General features: G+C 44.3%; 1 protein-coding gene across 4 annotated transcripts in view; it reads left to right on the top strand.

The window, feature by feature from the left end:
* The window catches only part of CAMK1D (calcium/calmodulin dependent protein kinase ID), a 392,843-nt gene that overhangs the window by 145,054 nt on the left and 220,086 nt on the right, over positions 1-27,703 (top strand). For all 4 annotated transcript variants that reach the window (XR_008376200.1, XR_008376199.1, XM_053572401.1 and 1 more), the window contains exon 2: positions 16,136-16,267. Coding sequence is in view for 2 of the 4 variants with exons in the window: in XM_053572401.1 (XP_053428376.1) it covers positions 16,136-16,267 (132 nt within the window). In the remaining 2 variants the exon portion in view is untranslated. The remainder of the gene's footprint in view (positions 1-16,135; positions 16,268-27,703) is intronic.

Genomic DNA, 27,703 nt, shown 5'->3' with positions numbered 1-27,703 from the left:
ACAAGTATTTGTATTCCCCGTGTTACTGACCAGTGACCTCTGTGAAGAACAGCTTTGCATTCAAATACTCAAAACGCCATTGACATTCTTCATCAGTGAAGGCGTCCAGGCTGATTGTGAACCAGGTTTAAAGGGCAGAATGACCAGTTTATACCGTCCCCATTTAGCAGAAGGTTACCCACATAGCAGAAGGGTGAACTTGGCTGTGTTAATAGTATTGTTCTTGACATTTTATCAGTATGGGAAAGCTAGTTGGTTAATCCAATTAAAAAACATCTAGTACAACGTGTTAATTAGGCAGATAGTCATTTTGCATAGATCATTATTGATTGCTGACTCTCTTCAGTCTTTATTTCGTTAACTTTTTTTTTTCAGGTTAATGTGAGGGTACAAATGACTAGGTTACAACATTTGCATATGTGAGTCCCTCTTGTAGTTGTGTCCCCCCAAAAGGTGTGCCATGTATGCTGCTGACATTGTGCCCATTAAGTGGGAACACACCAATCCTTTCCCTTCCTCCCCTTACCCTCCATTCCTCCTCCCCTCAACTTGAATTGAATTGAATTTTTTTCCTATGTGGGCATGTTTTAGGTCGTCTACTGCTTCCTATTAGAATTGAGTACATGGATGTTTGCTTTTCCACTCTTGTGATACTTTACTAAGAAGAATATGTTTCAACTCCATTCGGGTTAATACAAAAGATGTAGACTCTCCATCTTTTTATGGCTGAGTAGTATTCCATGGTACACATATTCCACAGCTTGTTAATCCATTCCTGGGTTGATGGGCATTTAGGTTGTTTCCACACCTTGTTGATTGTAAATTGAGCTGTAATAAGCTAGTGCAAATGTCCTCATGATAAAATGATTTTTTTTTTCTTCTGGGTAGATGCCCAGTAATGGGATTGCAGGGTCAAATGGGAGGTCTAATTTGAGATCTTTGAGGATTCTCCATGCTTCTTTTCAAAGAGGCGGTGTTAGTTTGCAGGCCCACCAACAGTATAAAAGTGTTCCCTTCTTTCCACATCTGTGCCAGCATCTGCAATATTTCATTAACTTTTAATAGAAAATGTATACATAATAAAATGGGTAAAAAGTAAGTTTTCCAATGGGCTGCACTCCTAGGCCTCTCCCTGGAGGCAGGAGTGTGACTTGCTTCTCGTCTGTCTCTCTGAGATTGTGTGTGTGTGTGAGAGAGATACACGTTCTGCTTGTTTACCTTTTCACCTAACAGTGTATCTTTGGGGGGATAATTCCACCTTAGCATACATGAATCTTTATCATTTTAAGCAGCTGCATAGCACTCCCTTGTATTTTTAGATTGTAATTTACTTAACTAGTTTCCTACTGATGGATATTTAGGGTCTTTCCAATGTTTTGATAGTTCAAGCTTTTATTGATTTTTTTTTTTAATCAGCATATTGATCCTTTTTTCTTTCTTTCTTTTTTTTTCTTTTTGGCTAGGGCAGGATTTGAACCCCCACCTCCAGTATATGGGCCCAGTGCCTTACTCCTTTGAGCCACAGGCACCACCCTGATCCTTTTTTCTTACACAGACACAGCCAAATGTCCCTTTAATGTGCTAATTATAGCACCATTAAAGACTGTGTTTTTTCTGAGGGAACTTGAATAATTAATTGAAGAGCACATTGATGTGTGCTTAGGTAGCAGGAAGCTTAAAAGACTTTTTCTTCAAGTTATCCGTTGAGACCCTAAATAAGTGAAAACAAGCTTAAAAGAGTGTATAAAATCAGAGAATTGTGGTAAGTGAGAATGGCCAGTGAAGCATCTACAGTTAGGGTTAGTCAATCTCAAATATCCTCACCCATCCCAGCTTTGGGGTTATGGTTTCCCCACCATTTGACATTGATGTCCTCCAGCCCCTCCAAAAGGGGCTGTGCATTTGGCCTTAGGAGGACATTGGAACTTTGTAGAAAGAAGGAAGATGTAAGTGTTGGCTAGGTCCAGTTTCCGCAGCATCAGGGGCGGTTGTGAGAAAGGGGAGAGCCCATCTGAAGAGCCACTTGTGTAGGGAGAAATCTTTCTCAAACAGGAGATCTCCAGAGGCTGTAAAGATTACCATCGAAGGCGGTGGTTCTCAACCTTCCTAATGCCGTGGAAGTCACGACCCACAGGTTGAGAACTGCTGGTCTAAGAGGTCTTCACAATTGATAAAGAAAGATGGATAATGTAATGGGAGTTCCAGTTTCATCCAAGTCATTACCTCTGGAAATACACTCTTGCAATAAATGCGTATGTGGCCCACATGGACACCTGTGACTTTGGGTGTTACTAGCCTTTTAAGCTGTGGCTGCAGTCTCAGAAGACCTGAATCCCTTACCTTGCCATCAATTCCAAAACCAGACTTCCACAAATAATCCCTGTTGGTGTGATAAGAAAATAAAAAAAAGATTGACTCACTTTGGTTACCGATCAGTCTTTAACAAATGACGTGAGGACAGCAGAGATGAAGTATGAGAGCCTGTCAGGGAAGGGAAGAAAGTTGTGCTATTAAATGAAGCGTGCTCTTTGAAGTATGGCAGTAGGCATTCATTTGGAATTTATTTGTCTTCTGCATTTGGATCAGTGAAGCTATCAACACTAAAGATTTAATGCCACAGAAAGACCTTCAGAAAGATGTCACAAGCAATGACTGTGTCAGCATTTTGATGACTCCCCCCTAGCCCGCCCCCTGTGACAGGTTTTGTCATAACCCAGACCTACTCTGGCGGTTTTAGACGCAGGGATGTACTCAGAATGAGAATTGATCTGGACAAAAATCAAGACAATTGCATGAATATTTAAGTCTCATCATGGTTCTCGAGGCTATTATGAAAGGTTGCTTGTCATCCTGGAATTTACTGGTTGAAGAGGAAGATGGGAATTTGGGGAGACTCCTCCTCAAAAGCTTCCTGCTATAATGTGCTAATTATAGCACCATTAAAGACTGTGTTTTTTCTGAGGGAACTTGAATAATTAATTGAAGAGCACATTGATGTGCTCAAAAGGAGGAGTCTCCCCATTCCTCAGCATCTAATTCCTAACTTAAGGGTATGTCTCTGTAATTTGAACTGGTTGATAAGGCCCTGGTCCAAATTAATAATAGCTTGAATAATAGTTTTTTTTTTTTTTTTTGAGACAGAGTCTCACTGTGTCGCCCTTTGTAGAGTGCTGTGGCATCACAGTTCAATCTCAAACTCTAGAGTTTAAGCTGTTCTCGTGCACCAGCCTTCCCAGTATCTGGGACTACAGGTGCCCGCCTTAATGCCCGGGTATTTTTTGTTGCAGTTGACATTGCTGGCCCGGGCTGGGTTCGAACCCACCAGCCTCGGTGTATGTGGCTTGTGCCGTAACCACTGTGCTATGGGCGCCGAGCTGATAGATTATTTTTTAAGAAATAGAATTTTCATATTAGCTTACGCATTGACATAAACTGACGTATGGCTTACTATGTAATTACCAAGTGGGAGGTTTGGGAAGATACACTTTAATGAATATCGATGTTATGTCTAAATCAGATACTAGTTTTCATGCACATGTATTTGTTCTTCGAGCACTTGAAAGCAAGACTTTTGGTTGTCTTGCTTGGCAGAACTTTATTTTTCAGGTGGGACATGGATTTCTGTAGGTCTTGCAAAATGTTTTTAGTGGCGTGTGATTTGGTGAAGAATTTTAGCTGGAAATTCTGCTAGAAGGAGAATTAGTTAGCAGGGAGCGTAAAGAATTTCCCTTCAAGTTACCAGTTGAGACCCTGAATAAGAATGAAAATAAGCTAAAAAGAGTACTTAAAACCAGAAGATCCTGGTGATGAGAATGGCTGGGGAGGAACTTTCTGCCTAGACATTAGAGAGTTGCCTAGACATAAAACCATCTGACTCCACTGCTGTTGTTACCCATTCAGATTCCCTGGGGTCAGTAAGACTTACTGGTAGGGTTAGCAGACAGATTTTTTTCCTTTTACAAATTGATTGTGTTCTAGGTCTAAAAGGCATCTTTCTATTTCCTGGATATCTCAAGCCAAATATCAACCAAATTCATTTTTTGCTGCTTAGTTCCCTTCCTTCCTAAAATCTATTTAAAATATTGTCCTGGCTTGGCACTGGGAAAAATAATGTGCTTAGTGGAAAAGAACATTTTAATTTATGGTAGGAGGCCTGGGGGTAAGTCTGTAGGCCCAAGTTGCACGGTCCAATAATAACCGTAGGCTCCAGGCAGTACTGTTAATAAAGTTAATAACACAATCAATCTGATTTGTTTGTAGAATGAGTAAAAAGCACAAAAAGGCAATGAGCCAATATTAGCTGACTCTGAGCTAACAGGGCAGATCATTTCAGCATCATCTGATTATTTCTTGGTCTAATTGGGATGGATATAATTTTACCAAGTGGTTGGTTTAGTGTTCTGCCGTGAATCAAAAAGATAGTTTCCGAATTCCTGATCCTTGTTAAAAGTCAGAGGTGTCTTTTTTTTTTTTTTTTTTTTGCTAGAGTGGGGTACCTCATGAGCTGTGGGACAGTTGTGCTGAATCCATAATTTTAATAGAGGTGGGGAGTCACAAGGGGAGAGAGACTTGCCCCATGTTGGAAAGAGCATTGCTTGGGTCCCGGCCCACCTGCTCCCGAGCTCAGCAGCCCGCTGTGGGTGGCTTGGCTCCCCACTGGGCTCCTGTGACCAGCAGCTGCCACAGCAACTCCTGCCTGGCCCCTGTGACCCCTGAGGCCCCCAAGGCCAGCGACTCTGCCTTCCGGCTTCCCACCTGGCTCCTACGGCCAGAGGTTGTGGTTCAGCAGCTCCACCCTCTGGTTTCCCTCCCGGCTCCTATGACCGTTGGGGCTGGTGACAGTGCCCTCCAGCTCCCCGCTGGCTCCTGCGACCTGCATATAGCTCCCCCAGACCAGCAGCACCACCCCCGAGAGTGGCAGCGCTGCCCCTGACAGTGGTGGAAGCTCCACAGTCCCTCCCATTGGGGTCAAATTGAACTGCTAGTGGACCCCAGCTGCCTAGATGCTAGAGACCTTTTGAACTCTCCCACCTGATAGGTGTTTGTGTCAACCAGGACAATTGGTTTGGAACTTTTGACCTGGGCCAATCACCTGGGGACCCTGCAAGGTTGTACACTGGTTGTGTTGTTATGGGTGTGTGGGATTCTCCCCTTCCAGTTGCTGCCGGTAGGGGTGGTTGTCTTAGTTGCTTATATATCTCCACAGCTGAGATTTCAGCCCAAAGCCACTGATTTACTAGGATTGGACAGAGACTAGCTGAGTACCGGTCAGCACCACCTAGCCCCACCACACCAAGCAGGTCCCTAGAGTTTTAGGCAGTAGTTCTGAACGGGACCTTTGTAAAACTCTAAAGGAAAAGCTGCAATCACCAGTCCAAGTTCTTTGGTAAAGGGCTGGTTAATTACAATTCCAGGAGCCCTCAATTCAATTTCACCTCGCTACCTTCTCTAGCCAAACAGTGAAAAATAATCATAGATGGAATCAGCGGAAAAACTCTGGCAACATGAATAACCAGAGTAGATCAACTCCCCCAAGGAATGACAAAGATGACACAACAGAAGATCCCATTCATAAACAAATGGCTGAGATGTCAGAAATAGAATTCAGAATTTGGATTGCAAATAAGATTAACAGAATGGAGGTAAAAATGGAATTAGAAATTCAAGGAGCAATTCAAAAGTTGTCTCAAGAATTCAATGAATTCAAAGACATGATCACCAAAGATTTTGACACATTGAGGCAAGAACTTGCAGCTGTCAAAGATCTGAGAAATACAGTAGAATCCCTCAGTAACAGAATGGAGTGGGCAGAAGAAAGGATCTCTGACATTGAAGACAAAGCTTTTGAATGCTCCCAAATGCTCAAAGAGAAAGAGAAGTGGAGGGTAAAAACGGATCATTCCCTGAGAGAATTGTGGGACCACTCCAAAAGAGCAAACATTCGCCTGATAGGAATCCTTGAAGGAGAAGAGGATGGTCCGAAAGGAACAGATCTACTCCAAGAGATAATTGAGAAGAACTTCGAAGCATGGCAAGAGATACTGAAATTCAGATAGCAGACAGTTTCAGAACCACAGCATGACTCAACCCAAGTAAAGCATCTTCTAGACACATTGTAATTAATGTCACCAAAGTTAATATGAAGGAGAAAATCCTACAAGCAGCCAGACGTAAGAAAATCATAACCTACAAGGGGAAGAATATTAGAATGACTGTAGATCTTCCTGCTGAAACTTTTCAAGCCAGAATTGGATGGTCATTGACCTTCAATCTCCTAAAACAAAACAACTTTCAGTCCAAGATTCTGTATCCAGCTAAATTGAGCTTAACTTTTGGAGAAGTTAAATACTTTAATGACATATACACGTTGAAGAAATTTGGCATAACCAAACCAGCTCTTCAGGATATTCTCAGACCCATCCTCCATAATGACCAGCACAATGCTGTACCACCGAAGTAAACCCACTCTGAAATTCTTGACCAAAACCCAATTTCCACAGTGGTGAAAAGATTCAAAATATCCACTGGACTTTCAAAAAACTTGACACCCAAAATACTACCAGGCTTATCAATATTCTGAATGTGAACAGCTTAAACTGTCCTCTTAAGAGTCACAGGTTGGCTGACTAGATACAAAAACTCGGCCCAGATAGATACTGCATATAAGAATCTCATCTTACCTTAAAGGGTAAATATAGACTCAGGGTGAAGGAATGGGCATCTGTAATCCAGGCAAACAGAAATCAGAAAAAAGCAGGGGTGGCAATTTTATTTGCAGATACACTAGGCTTTAAACCAACAAAAGTAAGGAAAGACAAGGATGGTCACCTCATATTTGATAAGGGAAACACTCAATATGATGAGATGTCTATAATTAACATTTATGCGCCCAACGAGAATGCTCCTCAATTTATGAGGGAGACCCTAACAGACATGAACAATTTAATATCTTCCAGCACCATAATAGTTGGAGATTTTAACATCCCTTTGGCAGTGTTGGATAGATCCTCCAATAAGAACCTAAGCAGAGAAATTTTGGACTTAAACTTCACCATACAACAATTGAATTTAACTGACACCTACAGAACATTTCATCCTAACAAAATTGAATATACATTCTTCTGTTCAGCCCATGGAACAGCCTCCAAAATTGATCACCTCTTAGGTCACAAGTCTAACCTCAGCAAATTTAAAGTATACAAATTATTCCTTGTATTTTCTTGGATCATCACGCAATAAAAGTTGAATTCACCAATGATATGTATTTGCATATTCATACAAAGACATGGAAAATAAACCTTATGCTGAATGATAGCTGGGTCATAGATGAGATTAAGAAGGAAATTGCCAAATTTTTGGAACAAAACAATAATAAAGACACAAGTTATCAGAACCTATGGGATACTGCAAAGGCAGTCATAAGAGGGAAATTTATAGCGTTGCAAACCTTCCTGAAGAGAATGGAAAGAGAGGAAGTCAGTAACTTAATGGGACAAATTGAGCAACTGGAAAAGGAAGAACAGTCCAACCCAAAACCCAGCAGAGGAAAAGAAATAACTAAAATTAGAGCAAAATTCAATGAAATCGAAAACAAAAGAATTATTCAAAAGATCAATGAATCAAAAAGTTGGTTTTATAAAAAATTCAACAAAATTGATAAACCTTTGGCTAACCTAACCAAAAATAAAAAATTAAAGACCATAGTATCATCAATCAGAATTGACAAAGGCAAAATAACAACAGACACCTCAGAAATTCAAAAAATCCTTAAATACTACAAAAAACTTTATTCTCAGAATTATGAAAATCTGAAAGAAATTGACCGATACTTTGAAGCACACCAACTTCCTAGAGTTAATCAGAAAGAATTGGAAATGCTGAACAGACCTGTATCAAGTACTAAAATAGAATCAACTATAGGAAACCTCCCAAAAAAGAAGAGTCTGGGACCAGATGGCTTCACATAAGCATTCTACCAAACCTTTAAAGAGGAACTAGTACCTGTATTACGTAACTTTTTCCAAAACCTAGAAAAAGAAGGAATATTTCCCAACACATTCTGTGAAGCAAATAACACCCTGATCTCCAAACCAGGAAAAGACCCAACAAGAAAAGAAACCTATAGACCAATATATAGATGCAAAAATATTCAATAAGATCCTAGTAAACAGAATCCAGCAAATGAATTATACACCATGACCAAGTGGGTTTTATCCCAGGGTCTCAAGGTTGGTTCAATATACGTAAATCTATAAATATAATACATCACATAAACAAACTAAAAAACAATGACCATATGATTCTCTCAATAGATGCAGAAAAAGCTTTTGACAATATCCAGCATCCTTTCACGATCAGAACACTTAAGAAAATAGGTACAGAAGGGACTTTTCTTAAACTTAAGCCATCTACAGCAAACCCGCAGCCAATATCATATTGAATGGAGTAAAATTGACATATTGACACTCAGGTTAGGAACCAGGCAAGGTTGCCCATTGTCTCCACTGCTTTTTAACATGCTCATCATCTTTAATCATTAGAGAAATGCTAATCAAAACCACTTTGAGATGCATCTAACTCCCATAAGAGTGGCTCACATAACAAAATCCCAAAACTACAGATGTTGGCGTGGATGTGGAGAAAAGGGAACACTTCTGCACTGCTGGTGGGAGTGCAAGCTAATACGTCCCTTTTGGAAAGAAGTATGGAGAATACTCAGGGATCTAAAACTAGACCTGCCGTTTGATCCTACAATTCCTCTAGTAGGTGTATATCTAAAAGACCAAAAATCACTTTACAACAAAGATATTTGCACCAGATTGTTCACTGTAGCTCAATTCGTAATAGCCAAGTCATTGGAAGAAGCCCAAGTGCCCATGGACCCATGAATGGATTAATAAATGGTGGTATATGTACACCATGGAATATTATGCAGCCTTTAAAAAGATGGAGATTTTACCTCTTTTTTACATTTACTTGGAGCTGGAACATATCCTGCTTAGTAAAGTATCTCAAGCATGGAAGAAAAAATATCCGATGTACTCGGTACTATTATGAAATTAATTTATAATCATTCACACTATCATATGAAGAATAGATCACAACTGTAGCCCAAGATGAGGGAGGGAGGAGGGGGATGGGAGGGGAGAGGGAAGGTTAGATCGAGGGAGGGTGAATGGTGGAATCACACCTATGGTGCATAATGCAAGGGTACATGTCGGATCTATTAGTATAGAGTATAAATGTCTTAACACAATAAGTAAATGAGATGAGGTCTGTATTAACCAGTGTGATGTAAGCGTTCCTAATTCTATATGAAATCAGCACATTGTACCCCATAAATGCATTACTGTATACATGATCTATGTGTTTATGATTTAATAAAAAAGTCAGAGGCATCTTTTTAAGCTTCCACCAATTCAGTTTGACTAATAATAGGGGGGCACCTAAAATGTGGAAGTCACAGTAGGCCCGTGGAGGCTAAATTTTTGTCCATTTTGTGATGAAATTGCTCTAGTATGAGAAAAGAATTTATTTTTAAATGATGTGCACTTACAGCAGACAGCCTGCGTGGTACTTTTTGTAAATATTGTTTGATACTTGTTGTTAACAAGTTCAGGTTAGAGATTATTACACACTGGGAAAGATAATAAAGAAACAGATTCTTGTTTCTGTTTTTATAATAATAGTAGGTGGGTTAGACAGTGTATCCCTGGGCTTGGCTTAGGTCTGAGTTCTGTCCACATCTGAGCTGCTGATACCAAGTTAAGATACTTTGAATGGCTCCATGAATTTTTTTAACCAGTAGAAGACACGTGTCTACCTGTAGTTTACAAAACCCTAAAATATCTTTGCATGGATTTTGTTCTGCATATTTAGGGAAATTGGGAAGATTAGGCATTCTTGGAGTCTAGGTCAACATCTGTTCTTTGCCTTCTCCTCCGTTGCTTGGACCTCAGCATTTCACTCAGAGAGGACTGGGTGCACATCGTCAGGTGGGCTTCATGGCATGGATAGGAGTCCATTGAAACTGATGAACTAAAGCAAAACAGAGTGGCCTTTTTCAGAGCCATAGTGTGCAAAGTTAAAAGCCTAAGTAGTCATTGAGAATTCCTTAGTCACTATGGAAATTGTTTAGTCACTATAGAAAATGTGTTTCCTTTTAGTCTTGGAAATCCAGCTCTTCAAAGATTGTTTCCTTCTGGGGAAGGAAGGAAACAGTCATGGTAAGGTGCCTCCAGGTGGTGATTTGATTTTCTGTGAAATGTTGAAGGAAGGGGGGGAAGGATTCAATGTTAGCAATTTGCACACCTCATCGGGGCAAAAAATATTTAGCATTTCAAGAATAATTTTTTGTTTGACATTTCTATTTCTAGTAATTTGCCCCAAAGATTTCATTTTGATAAAAATTTGCTGTTTTTTAAAATGGAATAATGGTTTTCTTTATAAATCGAATACATGTCACTTCTTCAAAAAATGTGATTTTCAAAACATTGGAATTTTAATTTCTCCCACGATTATGCATTCTCCAAAGTCCTTTCATCTGTGTAAAAATCTGCCTTTTCTTTTCTACCAAATTTTATTCAATCAGGATGAAGATTTTTAGAAAGAAATATCATATCCTAAATTCACAAATTTAATGTTGTTACCAGTCAAAACAAACAGTGATCTCGGGATTATTCAGCTGTATGATGTTACTCAAGCATTCAAGCGTAGAAGAGCATGTTTGAAAATAGCTCTGGAAGGACTCAAAAAATTTTTGTGCCTGGAGAGAAACCTTTGAGGTTCTTTCTGCACAGGCTTGCATAGGAACTTAGAGGAATACGCTGTGGAGGAGGAAAGGGAGAGGACTCTTCCTCTCCACCATGAGTGGAAGGTCATTAGCGTATATTACTTACTTTGCAGATCTGCAACCCAGGAGAAGGGTAGAAAGACCCACAGGGAACCAGAGAGCCCCGAATAACAGCAATTACCAAGACTGTCTTGGGCACTGGCACCGGTTGGTGCCAAGTGTCGTTAGGTTTGGAGACACAGAAAAGGATGACTTATGACTTCGGCTCCTGGGTAGGCAAGATGTGAAGGGCTGCAGTGGAATGTGTAAGTGCGGCAATGTCGACTTGCCTCCCAAGGAGGGTAGCCACGAGAGGTAATTGAGAAAACCTTGTAAGAGGAGGAAACAGGCCACCTTAGCCGTTAAAAAATAAAAGGAATTTTGCCCAAGCAGAAAGAACGAGGAGTAAAGGAAGGAGGAGGTTGGTGGAACTTGGACAAAGGCCAGTGGGGTGAAAGGTCATGGGCATGTTTGTGCAGGTGACAGGTGGGTTGAGGTGACATGCATATGACAGGGACGCATTGAATGGTGGCTGTGGTGACAGATGAACCTACAAAGCTAGGGTCGGGTTTGGAAGGCCTTTGAATGCCACAGGCAACTTGCAGAGGCATTTGAACTTTATCTTACAGACCTGAAACATCAACATAACTAGGATAATGACATAATGAGATCTTTGTTTTAGAAAAGGAATTATGGTGGTGGATGTGAGATAGTGGGGTAGGAGGCAGGTTTGCTGGAGGCTGGGGACTAGGAGGGAATCTGGAGATAAGGATGAGGATAAGTCCAAAGGCAAGATATAAAAGGCTTGAACCAGAGCCATGGTGTGGGCAAGGAAGGACAGATGAGCATTTGAGGGCCTTTTTATCAGAAGACCTGAATGCACTTGGTAATGAAAATGAGAGTGAGAGGAGTCAAGTGGACAGCTTTCTAGTCTATGTCAACTGGATCGCCAGGAATGAGAGATGGAACGTAGGAGAGAGAAAGGTTCTAAGGTGAAGATACTGATTCTCCCTTTGGCAATGTGCCTTTTTTTTTTTTTTTTTTTTTTTTGAGACAGTATTTTTCACCCTGGCTAAAGCGCTATGGCATCATAGCTCACAGCAACCTCAAAACTCTTGGGCTCAAGTAATCCTCTCACCTCAGCTTCCTGAGTAGCTGGGACTACAGGTGCTCGCCACAATGCTCACTAATTTTAGAGACAGGATCTCTCTCTTGCTCAGACTGGTCTCTAACTCCTAAGCTCAGGCAGTCCACCTGCCTCGGCCTCCCAAAGTGCTGGGATTACAGCTGTGAGCCACCATACCCTGCCTGGTGACAGTGCTCTTGAGAGGCCAGCCAGGGCCCTAAGAGATGGCTGGAAAGGTGAGGTTTGTACATGAGATCGAAATCTAGATCCAGGTCAAGAATCCCACAGGGGACAGATAGGGGTGAAGCTATGGAGACAACTGAGATTTTCCAGGAGGAGAGTATAGAACAGGAAGAAAGGTTTCTGATGAAATCTTGGTGGCCATTGGTGTCTGAAGGGAGGACGAGGTGGAGGGACATAAAGACAGAAGAGGACTGTTGTGGAACCAAGAAGAGAGTTTTAGGAGGGAGGACAAGGCCCTCCAGATGTCACCCCAGAGACCAGTAAGATGAGCAGTGAGAAAAGGCCACCGGGCTCAGCAGCTGGAGGACCCCCTGGGAGCTAGCTCAGCTAGTTTCAGATAGGTGGTGGTGAGGGGAAAGGTCAGATTGCAGAGAGCAGCAGGCACAGTGGAGGCCACACTGATGACTAGCAGCCCCAGATGCCAGCCTCATTGAGCCTGGCTGGGGTGCTTGGCCATTCAGTTTTAAATGCGCAACACTTGTATTTAACAGCCCATGGAGTGTGCGCCCTGCTTTAACCTCTTTGTATTTTTAAAACTTTGTCACTCTGTCCCTGCTTTTGTTCCTTAGAATTTATGTTCTTGGGTTGTCCAAAGGCTTTTATTTTATAGGCTCTCAGATCATTTTCCTTCCTGTCATCTTTCCTGCCACCAGCACCTGCCTCCCTCCCTCTCTCTAGATCTCTCTCTGACACACACACACACACACACCCCACTGTATCCTGTGTTGTATAATCACATTGAAAGTGCTCAGACTGCTCATTCACGAGTTTTGTTTTTGATGTTTCTAATTAGCTTTCCTGGAACAGGGGAAGGATGTTCAAGTGATTCCTATTTATTGTAGGAACAATAACAATTTATGCTAATCTTGTGTGCCCTAAGAAGACCAGAGAGCTTTGTCTTTGCAAAGCTTAAAGGAGGCGAATTCTCACTGTTTGGCTAAATGACAGAGCCACTGCTGGGGAAGGGTGGATGGCAGCTCACCCGGTGACAGGGTCTGACCCTTTGTCACTGTCACCTGTGGCACTTGTGAAGTGTGAGCCCTGGCAGCGGCATGGGTCAGCCTAACATAATGTGCTGAGGAGGGGACGGGAGGCTGAGTCTTGTCTCTGTCCCCTTAAGTACTTGCACCCTCGTCTGCAACGTGGAGCTGAATGCCGCATCTGTGTCCTGTGCTCAGGAACTGTGATGGAGTTCCCTTGGTCCCGTGTTGTCATGGCTGGGGCTGCTTAGCTCATAGAGCTCTTTGTATACCTGTGTGCCACTGCCCTGTTCTCGCCGTGGGTCACAGGTAGTCACCCCCACCCCCAGTCACTGGCACCACTGTTTGGCCTTGGTGTCAGTTCCTGCTGCTGCCCAGCAGGCCCTTCTTCCTCACCTACTCCCCACTCCCAGCCTGTCATCCCTCAAGGGGCGACGTGTGCCGCAGCCTCCTCCTCACGGAAGCTCTGTTCTCTCACGGGCTCCTGACGACATCTGCAGCAGGGGGGCTCCTGTGCTGGCATGGGCGGTCCTGTTTGTTCACACAGACACATAGGTGAAGGATTCACCGTGGGTACAGAGAACAGCGAGGGGGTGGCTGAGGAAAAAGGAGGCCCCATGGCATTTCTCAGCCCAGGCCCTGGCAGTTGGCTGTCACTGCCGCTGCTAAAGGGCTTTTCTGTCTTCTGGAAAATGAACCTAATCAACCTGACAGACCCAGGACCAGCAGATTAGGGATTCAAGTGGCCAAGAGAGAAAATGAATGCAATGGAGTATCTGGTGTCACCATAGTCCTCGAACCCTGTTCTTTCTCCACCAACCTTTCCCTTGGCTTATTTCTCTTTTAGAGATAGGGTTTTGCTCTGTCGCCCAGGCTGGATCGCAGTGGCATCATCATAGCTCACTGCAGCCTCAGACTCGTGGGCTCAAGCTGTCCTCCTGCCTCAGCCTCCTGGGTAGCTGGGACTACAGGTGCGCATCATTGTGTCCCTCTAATTTTTTAACATGTGGTAGAGATGGGGTCTCGCCATGTCGCCCAGGCTGGTGTTGAATTCCTGGCCGGAAATGATCCTCTCACCTCAGCCCCACAAAGTGCTGGGATTTATAGGCATGAGCTGATGCTTTCAGCCCGAGTTTTCTTATTCTCTGACATAACTCTCATCTCACCTCCCGGAGGATAGTGAAAGGGGACATGTGCCTGCTTGTTCAGGGTCTTCCTCCATCTTAGAGCTGCGTGTGAGGCAAACCCACCCATCTCCCCTTGGGTTGGTTCATGGGCTTGGGACAGTCCCCAAAGTTGTTATGAATTGGTTTTCTTGGGAGAAAGCCACTGGGCCATCCATTACTCTGTGATAACTCTATTGTGGGTTTTTGTGTATATTTATATTTAATGATTATTCTTCTGGGTGGTTCTAAAGCTTCAGCAGATAGTGTTCTGAGGGAAGAATCCTACTTGACAATAATTTGTGGGTTGGGCAGAAGGCCCTTGTTTAGACATTGTTCGTTTGTGCATTTTGTGATGACTGCGTTCTGCCCCTCAGATGTGGGCAGTTAGGTACAGGCCTTGGAGACAGATGGACCGAATTCTCTCATGAGAGTTCACATTCCCATAGGAATCCTGCCCCGAAGACTCAGAGTTCATTGTGCTCAGTGGAAGTGAATTCCTCTTACTGGAAAGATTTGAAAATCATGCCTTTGTCTTCCTCTGGACCGTGACCGAGTGCGCAGCCCTGTCAGGTGGGCGAGGGCGACAGTGAAAGGCGTGTTCCCTTATTGAGGCGCCTCTTTGATGGTGCCTGAAGAACACAGACCCTGAGGCCCTGGTGTTGCAACACACTGGGGCTTCTGGTGGTTTCTTTTCATACAGGAGCCTTTGTCTCCGGAAGCAAGTGAGTTCTGATGGTACAGAAGCCAGCTTTGTAGTCTCTCTGTGGAAAGATGAGTTGCTTCTGAAAGTCTGAGGAACGGGAAGCACTTGATAGCTATGGCATTTCCTTGGCCTGTTTAGGCAAAGCTGAGTTGCTGGGGTCTGGAGACCGTCGACTCTGTGGTTCTCGTTTGTTTATTTGGTTTAAAAAGGAAACAGGTGGCTTGGTGCCTGCGGCTCAAGCAGCTAAGGTGCCAGCCACATACACTTGAGCTAGTGGGTTCGAATCCAGCCTGGGCCCGCCAAACAACAATGATGGCTGCAAGAAAAAATAGCTGGGTGTTGTGGTGGGCGCCTGTAGTCCCAGCTACTTGGGAGGCGGAGGCAGGAGAATCGCTTGAGCCCAGGAGTTGGAGGTTGCTGTGAGCTGTGTTGCTACGGCACTCTACCCAGGGCGACAGCTTGAGGCTTTGTCTCAAAAAAAAAAGGGGGGGGGCACCTGTGGCTCAGTGAGTGGGGCACCAACCCCTCCAATCCTCCCCCAAAAAGGAAGCAGGCTACTTAGTGAAGACTGGTGGACCCCAACCAGTTAATTGCCCCTTATCAATACCACAGGGGGCAGTGGCTTACACTGTGACCACCTCTTTACCTACCTGGGAGAAGGAATCCAGGGTCTGCAAAGTGCTCTGAGATTTCCTCTGGATGAAGGGCCTGTGAGAACCTTAGAATCGTAGTGTGACTTTCTAGGCTCCGTGGGGGACCTGGTCCTTTCTTCAGGGGGGATGTCTTATGAGAACACTGCTGTTGGCTCCAGGGGACACCTCTGTTCAGCAGCAGGTGACAGGTGGCACCAGGAGGGTGACAAGACCCATGTTGATCTCTGGGTGTCCCTTTGCACGAGAGCACACTTACCCATGTGGGTTTCTTTGAATAAAGACATTCGGTAAGGGACCACGCTGGGTGAAAAGTAACTGGGGTGCCTGGGCACGTGTTGTCATTATTGTCACCCACACGTCAGGGGCAGGGGTAGTGGAGCCACAATGAAACCAGTTTCCCGAATCTGAATGTTCTTTTTCTCTTTGTTCACAGCGGGGCCTTTTCTGAAGTGGTTTTAGCTGAAGAGAAGGCAACTGGAAAACTCTTTGCGGTGAAGTGTATCCCCAAGAAGGCGCTGAAGGGCAAAGAAAGCAGCATAGAGAACGAGATAGCAGTGCTGAGAAAGTAAGTGTGGGAGGGGGCCCCGTCCCCCTGTGTCTCCGTCCCATGGCCTGCTGAGAGGGGTGGAGGCTGCCAGTGGCGGCCAAGACCAGATGGTCACGCGGTGTGCAGAGTGCTGCCGTGTGCATCTGTTATGTCCGTAATGATTGCAGCTACTGCTGGCGGTGGTCACCACTTCTGCAGAACACAGCTGTCAGGCCGACTTGGTTTTGAACTGACACCTGCCGGTCTTGATAGCTCAGTGACCTTGGGCCGGTTACAGAATCCTGAGTCTCCTCTGGAAATGGAGTTCACAGTTCCTCCCGGCAGGGTGTTGTAAGGGTTCAGTGAGATGGCTCTAACCAAGTGTAAAGTGTTTGGTGTAGAACCTGCCACATGGCAGGTGCTGGCTGAAGGTCACTGCCGCCGCCGCTGTGAGTACTGTTACTGCTGCCGCCATTACTGCTGCTTTATTTTATACTAAGGAGATAATACTCACAAAATAAAGGCATGTGCCCAAAGCCTTGCTGCTTGTAAGTGGCAGAGCCTGGAACGTCAACTCTCTAGGGTTATTCTACACTTCCTGATGATTTCTCCACCTCTTTGCCATAGACGTGGCCTCCGCAGGTTCCACAGGGGGCTTCCCCTCTTCATTGAGTTTTATTTTTGCTCCTTATGTGTAGTGGAATCACATCCAAATCTTGCCCCCTCTGCGATAATAGTGTGCATAGATGGATGTATCCCGGGAGGCTCTTTTGTTGGCACGGTGTCTGGCTCTGCTCTGTGTACTGTCATGGTTAGGCCACCCCACCGTGTCTCAGGGAGTCTGGGGGACAGGCCCTTATATGGTACCTGCTTGTGTATACTTGCAGTGTATCTGAACAGTGTGCTAAGGACATTTTTTAGACTTGCTATTAATAAAAGACATTCGAAATATCCTTGAAATTTTGGGGATTTGGAAGCAGCACATAACAAGAATCCCTGTACAGATAAGGAAAAGTGGAATGAGGACAAGGCTTCTAGGGTCTCAAAACAAAATGTCCTGTTCCTCACATTCTTCCTGTGTAACCCCTCTCTCCTACTTCTCTCTCTCTCACTGGGTCCTGAGCGATGCTTTGCCCCCTCCGTATAAACTCAGCACCACTGCGGTGGTCAGGAAGGTCTGTCCTGTTCTGACCTTTTCTTACTTACAGAGGAAGCCGCAACAGACGTGATAAGTGTTCGAGAACAAATGGGTCGCCATAGCTGTTTATCATAAGGGTTTTCGCTTATTTGTTTGGTTGTTGTGTTGGTTTCTAGGTTCTCTGGATTGTCTATTAGGAGCCCAAGGAGTCTCAGATTGTCCTGAAGACGAGTGCAGGAGATGATTCTATGGAAGAGAAGCTGGGAAAACAAATTAAGTACATTAGCATCAAGCAGGAAAATGCTATGTTAATGAAACATTAATTTTAAACTGCCCTTTTCCAGTATGAAATCAGTGCTGCAGTTGAAGTTACTTGCTGGTGACATTAAGTTGCAGACGCATTATTGATAATTTGACATTTGGGATGGCATTCTGGGTAGGCCCAGAACTTTCCGAAGGTTCTGTCTTAGAAGCTGAGGGGGGATCCACTGCTGAGCGGAGAGTGATGCCTTTATTTTTATGTGACTCTTACGAGCTTAGAAAAACTGAGGAAGTCAGTTTGATTCTTGGTGTTATTTTCCATTTGCGTGGGGGGGGGGCACGGATGTAGGTTTTGTACACTAGTCCTGCTTATGCTGTGGGTGGTCTGCTTTAATGAGTGTCTTCACCTGTGTCTCACTCAGGCGGTCACTTCAGGGAGCGGTCAGGGGTTTGGAAGACCTTGTTCCGATAGTTTCTTACTCTCAGCTGCTGGAGTGCCTTGAAGCGTGACCCCCTCCCTTTCAGGAGTAAAGAACAAAGAAATGATTTCTCCGGGATAAGAAGGTGATCCGTCTCCCGTATGGCTTTTTTTTTTGGACGATTTACATGTGGAATGAGAGGAAGTTTCGCATCATAAGCAGCTGAAAGCAAAGTCTAGGGGCTCGGAAGAAGGAACCACTCTCTGAGTGTTGCCATGGAGACATTCATTCATTTAGCAGATACTTACTAAGTTCCCACTGTGAATTTAAAAGATGAGATACAATTCTTACCCTCTGGGAGCTCACAGTTTTGTCACTAAATAGGAGCACGACCAGGGTCCCAAGGATGGGGGTGCTTTATTCTTTCTTTGAGGGGCGTGTGAAGGAAGGTTTCATGAAAGAGGTGGGTCCAGACAATGAGTATGTTTTGCTGGGTCAGAAATGCAGAGGGAGATTCTCGCCAGAAGCCCCAGCCCAAATAGTGATGAGAAGAAGCGAGACAGGCTGGGGAACACCTGCGGGTGGAGAGGTGGGGTTGCGGAGGGCCTCGCATACCTCACTTTGGACTTTGAACTTCATCCTGGGGAACAGTGATCTTCAACCTCTGTGCTGTGGCACGCTGGTGTGCCACGAGAGGATCTTAGGTATGCCAAGAAAAATTTTAAACATCATTAAATTATTTTCCAAAGAAGTTGAAAGCACAGCAAGTATATTCTTTTCTTTCTGTTTTATTTTTGATTAACATAATTTCAGTGTACCATGGAAAGTTTATAGGTTCAAGTATGCCGCGAGATAATAAAGGAAGAAAAACACTGCTATAGAGAGTGGGGAACCAGCCAAGGGTTTTTAATGACAGGAGCGGTATGATCAGGGCTGTTCCATGAGGACGATTTTGGCAGGATGTGGGGGAGCCAGGACTCAGTACATGCAGGGGGATAGCTGGAGGCCCTGGGAAGGCTGTGGTGGTGAAGTGGGAACAAATTGAGCCAGCAGCAGTGGTGTTGGGCTGGAAGAGGAAGACATGAGAGAGTGAACAGGTGGGCTCTCCGTACTTAGGGATTTGGAAGGAGTGGGTAGAGCACCGAGGGCGACTTCTGGGTGTCTGACTTGAACTACTAGGTGAATGGCGGCCTCATTAACCGCAATCAGAAATACAGGGCAGGGCAGCGGACAAGTTCTCTTGTAGACACAGTGAATTTGGGGATCTTGGAGATGACCAGTTGACTTTCCACTCTTAGAACTCAGCCCTGGGGCGGCGCCTATGGCTCAGTTGGTAAGGCGCCGGTCCCATATACCGAGGGTGGCGGGTTCAAACCTGGCCCCGGCCAAACTGTAACCAAAAAATATCTGGGCGTTGTGGCGGGCTCCTGTAGTCCCATAGCCGGGCGTTGTGGCGGGCGCCTGTAGTCCCAGCTACTCGGGAGGCTGAGGCAAGAGAATCGCTTAAGCCCAGGAGTTGGAGGTTGCTGTGAGCTGTGTGATGCCACGGCACTCTACCGAGGGCCATAAAGTGAGACTCTGTCTCTACAAAAAAAAAAAGAACTCAGCCCTGATCTAGGGTTCTATCTAGAATATTGACGTTTTCTGACGCAGCATATAAGAAAAATATTATTTTGGGGCTTTCCATAAGTAAGTCGTTGGAGACAGGATCCCAAATAGACCCCCTTTCTTCTGGATTCCACCATATTCCCCAGTTGTTCGTGTATTTCCGTGCTGTTTTTTATGCAAAAGGCCTATTTGAGAGCTGCTTGCCCTCCTACATGTGGAGTTCATTGTAGGGTGAGAGACTTATTTCATTGGATTAAAGTCACGGAGCTGATATATCCTTAAGGATGTTTTTGTACTTGCCCTGAAAATAGTTCCAAAATGAATTTTCTACTTGATAAGTAGATATTAAACTAAGCTCAGAGGGAAAAAAAATCTCGATGAACATCACGATGAGCGGCTGCCGGGCTGACCTCGACAGCAGGGGGCTGGATCTGTGTGCTCAGCACCAGCTTTTCCAGACAGAGGTTAGCTGCAGCCCCTGAGTGGAGCGTTTTGTGCAACACGGCGTCTAACATCATTGGTGTAACGCACCTTGGCTTGGATTATAGAGTTGATGGTTTCTGTGATCTTATTTACTTAGTGGACAGGTGCTGCTGGGATCTAACTTCAAGGCAACTCGTAAAGCATTTTTGCGGGGTAGAAAGGCAGATGTATCAACAGTCTGCATATAAATGAGAGATGGAGAGAAGATGTATAAACTGAAAGATGAGGGAGAAGCAACACACAGTTTTGCTCAGTTGGGGAAACTGAGGCTCAGATTGGTTAAAGAGATGCTGTCGGACTGAAGCATGGTGCCAAACTCAGCATGCAGTTCTGATGGTTACTCTGCAGACTGGGCGGGGAGTCCTTGAACCTGTGTGTTCTCATCCACCTGTGTACAGTGGGGGTGGGAGGAGTCTCAGCTGATGGTCTCTGTTTCTTTCTCCCCAAATCAGTGTCTCTCAGCCCTGGCTGCACATTAAAATCACCCGGGAGGCTTGCTTGTAAGATTATATTAACATTCAGGCCCCATCCTAGACCAGCTGAATCAGAATTGGAGGCTATGGCGGGCGTTGGAAGATTGAGAAGGCACCTCCCTGCCCCCCCCCCCCCCCCCCAGGATCTTAATGCAGAACTGAGCCCTCCTCTCCTGCTTTCCCCTCACAGTGGTGAAGCCGCTCTGTGTCACGTCTGGGAGTGTGGGCAGACGTGTAGAGATGTGCACACACACACATGCCAGGCAGCGTTTCCTTTTGGGCAGAGGTTTCCTTGAGAGGAGCAAGCTCATATGTGCTCCCTTGGCAGAGCTGGATTTCACTGTGGGAGGCCGAGTTGCCTTGAGACCATCATCCCCACAGCAGGGTGCAGGCATCAGCCTCTGGCTTGGCTCAGGAGTGAGAACTGTGCTGTTTGAGGGTGGCCCAAGAAGAAATAGGAGCAGTGGTGGCAGTGCCTGGCCAGGAGAGGCTGGTGCAGGGGCTGGGCAAGGCTGCATGCTGCCAGGCTGAGCACGTTATCTGAGGACTGCAAAGGTAGCAGATGCCGGAGCTCCGGCTGCTGGGCGGGAGCCCCCGGCACACCTGTGTCAGGGTCAGGTTGGAAGGCAGGACACATGGAGGGAGGATGAGACAGCACCTCAGTTGCAGATGTGCCGGGCAGGACCCCAGAGCCCAGGTAAGGGGCCCATCCTCCAGTTACCTGACCAGGGGGAAGGCAGCTTCTGTGCCCATGGAAGGCAGCTGCTTTGGGTTAAGGAGCAGCCCTCAGAGAATGACTGGAATGTCCCTGCACTCATGGGAGCCTGGCTTCCACTCCTGGGCTTTGTTCTGAAGGGAGGCTGGCCCTATGCACATGATTAAACCACTGCCAAGTGCAAGTTATTGTGTGTATTAGAGAAACATACGCTTCGATAGAAATTCATTGACTGGGGCCTAACAAAACCACTTTTCCAATAACCCCTAAAAATGGCTGACTTAAAAAACCCAACACTTAATTTTCTCTGGCACCAATGCAGCTTTTTAAGGATCTGTCTGACTTGCCTAGACGGGGATGTTGTAAAACAGAGAGACTTCTTTCCCGGAGAGCTAGCGTTGAGATAGAGGCAGGACATGTGAACATTGACAGCTGAAAGCTAGCTGATGACAGGTGGGGGAGCAGGTATATCTCTTAGCATCCTAGACCCTTGGCTACCCTGGAAGCCCATATTGAAAGTTACCCCGATTTTGAAAAAAATGCAATTTACATAAAATAGGGTTTGAGGGGTGTAGTGAGTTATTTGGTGGTGGTTGTGTTGTGTGGTTAAAGTCAAATTCTTACCAACCTGTAGATTTGCACGTGTCAGCCAGTGTGCTGAGTGCCCCAGGCCTGCTCGAATCTTAATGTAACCCATCCTAGACTGGTGAAGACAGGCTCTGCGAAGGCCTCTGGTCACAGAGGAGAACTGACGGTCTCATGAATTCATTCTTGCCTTACTTGGCATGTATCCTCCTTTTTGCTCTGTACCTTCTCATTTCTGGGAACCCTGCTGAACTTCCTACTAAGTGAGGAGGCTTCCTCTGCTAGGTAGAGAATAAACTCAATATTGTTTCTGCCCATTTGGTCATTTATTTCTTCCTAACTATTCATATTTATAAGAAGAAAAAAAGATTGGTCTGATGCCAACTCAACTTCACAGCCAAGAGAGGATATATTTGGTGCTTCCATTGGCCTTCCCATGGCATTTTGTCCACAGCAAAGAATCAAGGACATTTGTTATTTGATTTAAGGTCCAGAATCAATGCATTTCTATTAATGTCTTGGACATTGTTTGACAGAACTCCATGGATAGAAGGAAAATAGAATTAGCTGTATCCCTTACTACAAAACAGGGAGATTGGAACTGGCTGGAGTAGGCGTATTGGTTTCTCTCTCTAGTGACCACGTATCTCTGGGGTTTCTCCCTGCTTGTGGCTTACGGGACAATTCGTCAATGTCTTAGTCCATTTTCTGTTGCTATGATAGAATACTTGAGACTGGGTAATTTGCAAAGGAAAGAGGTTTATTTGTTAGTTCATGGCTCTGGAGGCTGGCAAGTCCAAGGTCGGGTAGCTGCATATGGTGAGGGCCTCTGCTGCTCCATGCCGTGGCAGAAAAGCAGAAGGGCAGGGAGTGCACATGAGAAGAGGGGGATGAAGGGGCCACCTGCTTCATAAGGACTTACTCTCCAGACAACGAGCCCGGTCCCCTGAAAACTGTGTTAATCCCTTCATGAGGACGGAGCCCCCATTACCCAAATACCTACCAGCACTGCTATATTATCAACCACTGTGGGGTGTTGTAGAAGAGGTGGCAGGTTTGAGGGAGAGAAGATTCTCCTATGGCCACAGAGTATACTCACATCCTATCTGGCTGTTCCTACCACCTTTTATTCTATATTACTCGGTGGATATTTAGAACAGTTGAAGAAACAAAGTTTTATCACACTTTTAGAAACAGTGTCAGTTCTTTGCCCATTTATTGCCTTGTGCCATCTCTCTGCCATCTAGTTTGGAGATTTACTTAGGGGATTTAGCTTGTGTGTGGACTACTTGGTGATTTAAATTCCTCTAATGATATATCTCAGCAAATATTTTCCCCCTTCCTTGTAAGCTTACATAGCTTATGATTTATACGAATGTCACTAAAATGATTCCACGAGAAGTGTGTGTGTGTGTGTGTGTGTGTTGTAGCTGAATATTCCTAAAAAGTCAGAATAACTTACACTGGAGATCATACCACCTGAAAGATGAAATATAAGGAGTTCCAAGATAGATGAGGCTGGCACGTATAGAAAAAGGAATAAATAGACGTAAAAGGTTTGCTGTTACACTTTAGGTTGTCACTTTTGTCTTCATGGTTTTGATGATTTGTTTGAGTAGGTACATTATTACTTCAGTGAAGCTTTATTTGTGACTCAGCATATATTTATATGCCCTGCAGGTAGATAAACATACCCATTTCCACACATTTTTAAAAAAATCCCAGTTTTTAAAATGTGTTTCTATTACAAAGCAGAACATTCTTTTGCTTCATTTAGTGACCATACTATCAAGGCTGACGATAATCTGCTATCTAGGGTACTTGAAGATGATGAGCAGGGAAAAGCCTTTGAACTTGAACATGTTTAAATGTTAGATATTATGGTGACAATAGGTACTCCTGCTCTCCTTGTACAACTGGAAAAGCTGAGACTATCTCTGCGAGAGAGGTGAGAGCAGTAACTGTTTTATTCATTTGATGGAAAGAAAAACTCTGGTACAGAGTGTATAATTGGGGTAAGGAGTGGATGTGGGGAGAGAGTGGAGAACTCTCACTGCTGAGCTGTTCTCTATCTTTAGAGGACTCAGACTTCCCTTCTGCTGACAACTCACTGCTGGAACTTTAGAACCTCTGGGAACAATTACTAGGAAACCAATGTCTATGATTCCCAGTGAATAGTAAGAAATAGATGTCAGTTCATTAAATTGATAAACCAATAACTTTAAAATCAAACTAAAAACTTTTTTCCAACCTAGTCTGCTGAAATCCAGAGCTATTTACATACAAGGTTTGACAATTAAGTTTGCAGACTCATCCAAGAAAAAGTGCTACATACCTCATTGCTGAATGTCACTGTGGTCACCTTTGAAGTACTCCCCTTGGGAACCTGTGCACTGACCCCAGTGCCTAGTCCACACTTCAAAGCAATTATGGAACTCTTTTTCTGGAACGACCATCAGAGCCGTTGTCCTAAGACACATAAAAATAGACAACAATGATAATGAGCACCACTCAGCAAGATGTTGCCACACGTTGATTGAAACACAGGTGTGAAACACTGATATACTAAGGTTGTGGAACCTTACTGAGTTGTTTGTATAGTGCTGCCAACTTAAGGGCACAGTGGCAAGTTTGTGAACATAATTGTCAGACCTCATATGGCAACAGTTCTCATGGCCATTCCAGAATGGTGGTTTCTGTCCTCCTAATTCAGAAATCTTTCCACATACCCACACTCTCTTTCTTGCGGGGGTGTCCAACCTATGTTGGTGCATAGCTTCCTTCCCAAGGGGGGGTACTTCAAAGGTGACCATAGCTGATACTCAGCAATGAGGAATGTAGCACTTTTCCTAGCATAAGTCTATGGACTTTATTGTCAGACCTTGTATATACTTTTGAGATTTTTTTTTTTTTTTTTTTCTCTGAGACAAGGTCTCAGTCTTGTCACCCTGGCTGGAGTGCAGTGGCATCACTACCTCACTGTAACCTTGGATTCCTGGGCTCAAGTGATCCTCCCACCTCAGGCTCCTGAGTAGTTGGGGCTATAGGTGTGTGCCTCTATGTCTGGCTAATTTTCCTACTTTGGGTAGAGATGGGTTTTCACTGTTAGGTCAAGAATTTATGGCCTCAAGCATTCCTCTCAACTTAGCTTCCCAAAGTATTGGAATTAGAGGTGTGAGCCACTGTGCCCTGCTATCTGCTTCTCTTTATGTGATCGTCACCAGGGTATTAGAACTGGAGAAGGAGCTTCAGGATCTTGGTCCAGTTCCCTTGCCTTACAGATGAAGAAACACGTCCAGAGAGATAACATGACTGGTCTAATGTCACAGAGCTAACTTGGGCAGATATGGCACCAGAATGGTGGTTTCCGGTCTCCTAATTCAGAAATCTTTCCACATACCCACACTGTCTTTCTTGTAGGGGTGTCCACCCTATGGGCTGTGGGCCACATGCTGATTTTATGTGGACTATTTTGCTTATCTGTAGTTTTGGATATCAAGAAAAGTATACACGGACCTTTTGTTTAATTTGGCTAATCAGCTTTCTTAGTGTTTGTGTATTTACTGTATGGCCCAGGACTTGTCTTCTTCCAGTGTGAGGCAGAAAAGAAAAAAGGCTGGATACCCCTGGTAGAGCATCCTTCAGTAGAATGCAAGAAAATATCTCTTCCCCATCTTTAAAAGCCCACTGGTATGTTTCACAAGGACTAAAGCATCTGCCCTGTAGCTTGGCCAGATTCCAGTAAGGGGCATTGACCCTGGTTTCAGAAATTCCCCCGTGGTTTCCATCAGATGTGCTGTTTCTCTGGCTTCCTCTCCTTAGCAGCAATGCTGTGGGCTGCTCGGATTGTTATCTCATCTGCCTCCTCCAGTTCTTTGGCACTCACTAGTAAGGAGCTCAGAGGTTGGCCTCAGAGCCTCCTTAAAGATTCAGCATCAGAAAGGCTTCATTTTCATTTCATGCACATCTGATGGTAGCCCTCTGTGCCAGCGTCTTGTCAGTAAAATGAAGATAATCCTTCTCAGAAGGGCAGTAGGAAGAAGCCAGCTCCCGACTGTGGTGTAATCTGGAACAGATGAAAAGCGCTACTCTGGCGTGAGGTCCTAATCCAGGGGGCCTTTTCCACCTCGGCAGCAGGCCAGGCAGCTGCCAACGAAATCAGCCCTGTTTGGTCTTCTGCCTTCTCTGTAGGTTTCCAAGATATTCTAGAAACAAAGGGAGGGCGTCCTTCCCCAGGGACCATCATGGGCAACAAAGGGGCTTTGTGGGACATTGGGTCACTTTGAGGGGCAGTGCAGACTAGGACAGGCAGAGAAGGGGCGATGAGAGTTATGGGGTGGACCATCGAGAGAAGCTACAGGCTGGGGACAAGTCAGCCTGCCTGAGAAGCCAGACACTTCCTCTATGATAAGTTATTAGACCTAAGTACATATATTTTTCTGGATGTAAAAGTAAACGTACGAAAAGCAGTTTCTACTTAAGCGTTCGATGTTCTTTCTAGGAAGTTTTCTGGGTGGATTTTAGAACAAAAAGATAAAGCAGCTGTTTCTTTGAAATTGTTTGAGTTGTTTCTGCAAATCCAAACCTGATTCTCTGGCTATGAGTGCGTGTTTGTTGTTGTTGCTGGTTTATTCAATCCTGGTAGGACCTCCTCCAGGACAAAGCTATTTCACACAGCATGGTGGCTTTAAAGGATGGCAGGGTGCATGCTTAATGTGACACCTCAAATCTTGGGGATGTATTAGAATGTTGGGTATATCATATGTTACGTTAAAACTAAAGGCAGCAAATCCGTTTGGGGGCTCTTTTTTCTGTTTAACTGCACAAAGTTCCCGTATTTTGTTAGATTAGGAATATGGTGAGTGCTGCTCTTACTGAGTTTTTTTTTTTTTTCTTTTTTCTTTTTTTTAAATGGTAAACAGTATGGTTGAAACTTGAGTTGACTTGATTGACTTGTTCTGGGACCCAGTGAGAGTTTCTTCTTTTTAAATTTTCCTTCTTTCCCCCCCTTTTTTAATATATAGTATTTGTCTTTTTGTTGCGTCTTTTCTATAAACCTTATAGAAGATTGTAGAAACAGGTTGAAGATTGTAGAAACAGGTTGGCAAACTAAGTTTGACCCACCAGCAGTATCCATGAGGTGGTTGCTTATTGAAATAATTTTCCTGGAGGTTTATGGCTAGTGGTTTTTACTTTCCATAACAGTCAGGTAATTACGTTTTATTATGCAGATGTGGGTGCTTTTGCTCATTTGGGCAAATCATTTTGGGAACAATTGTTAAGTTATTACTAAGTCCATTATTGTTATTACTATTTGGTCAATACAATTTTTTCAAAAAGATAGTACGCCTCTTTAAAAAGTAATTTAAAGTGACGTTTTTTTTCTTTATAAAGACCACAGTTAAGTAGCATACTGTAAACTTCTGAATGGAAACTATATTCTGAAGAACACTAACTCAAGAAATGTGCCTGAGTATCTCCACAGTACAGCTCCTGAGTCAGGTGAACATTTGGCCTGCGTGGCAGTGACACTTCGCAGAGCATGCATGTCAGACTCCTGTGCTCCGTGTACTCAAGAGTTCAATAAATGTGTGTATTTTATTTCCTTTTCCAGTAGCAAGCTGCATTCATTTACTTGCAGCAACCACAATTATTTTAAATAAAATGACCCCATCATACCAATATGCCATTTTAGAATTTTTCATCCTGTCTTTTTTGGAACAGCACCCTGGACGTTATAGGACACCTTCTTACTTTGAATTCTTGTTTACTTGAGATATAAATCTGGTTGAA

The sequence above is a fragment of the Nycticebus coucang genome, chromosome 20 (assembly GCF_027406575.1).
Source record: "Nycticebus coucang isolate mNycCou1 chromosome 20, mNycCou1.pri, whole genome shotgun sequence".
Lineage (NCBI taxonomy): Eukaryota > Metazoa > Chordata > Mammalia > Primates > Lorisidae > Nycticebus > Nycticebus coucang.
This window is presented reverse-complemented; position numbering and strand designations above follow the sequence as displayed.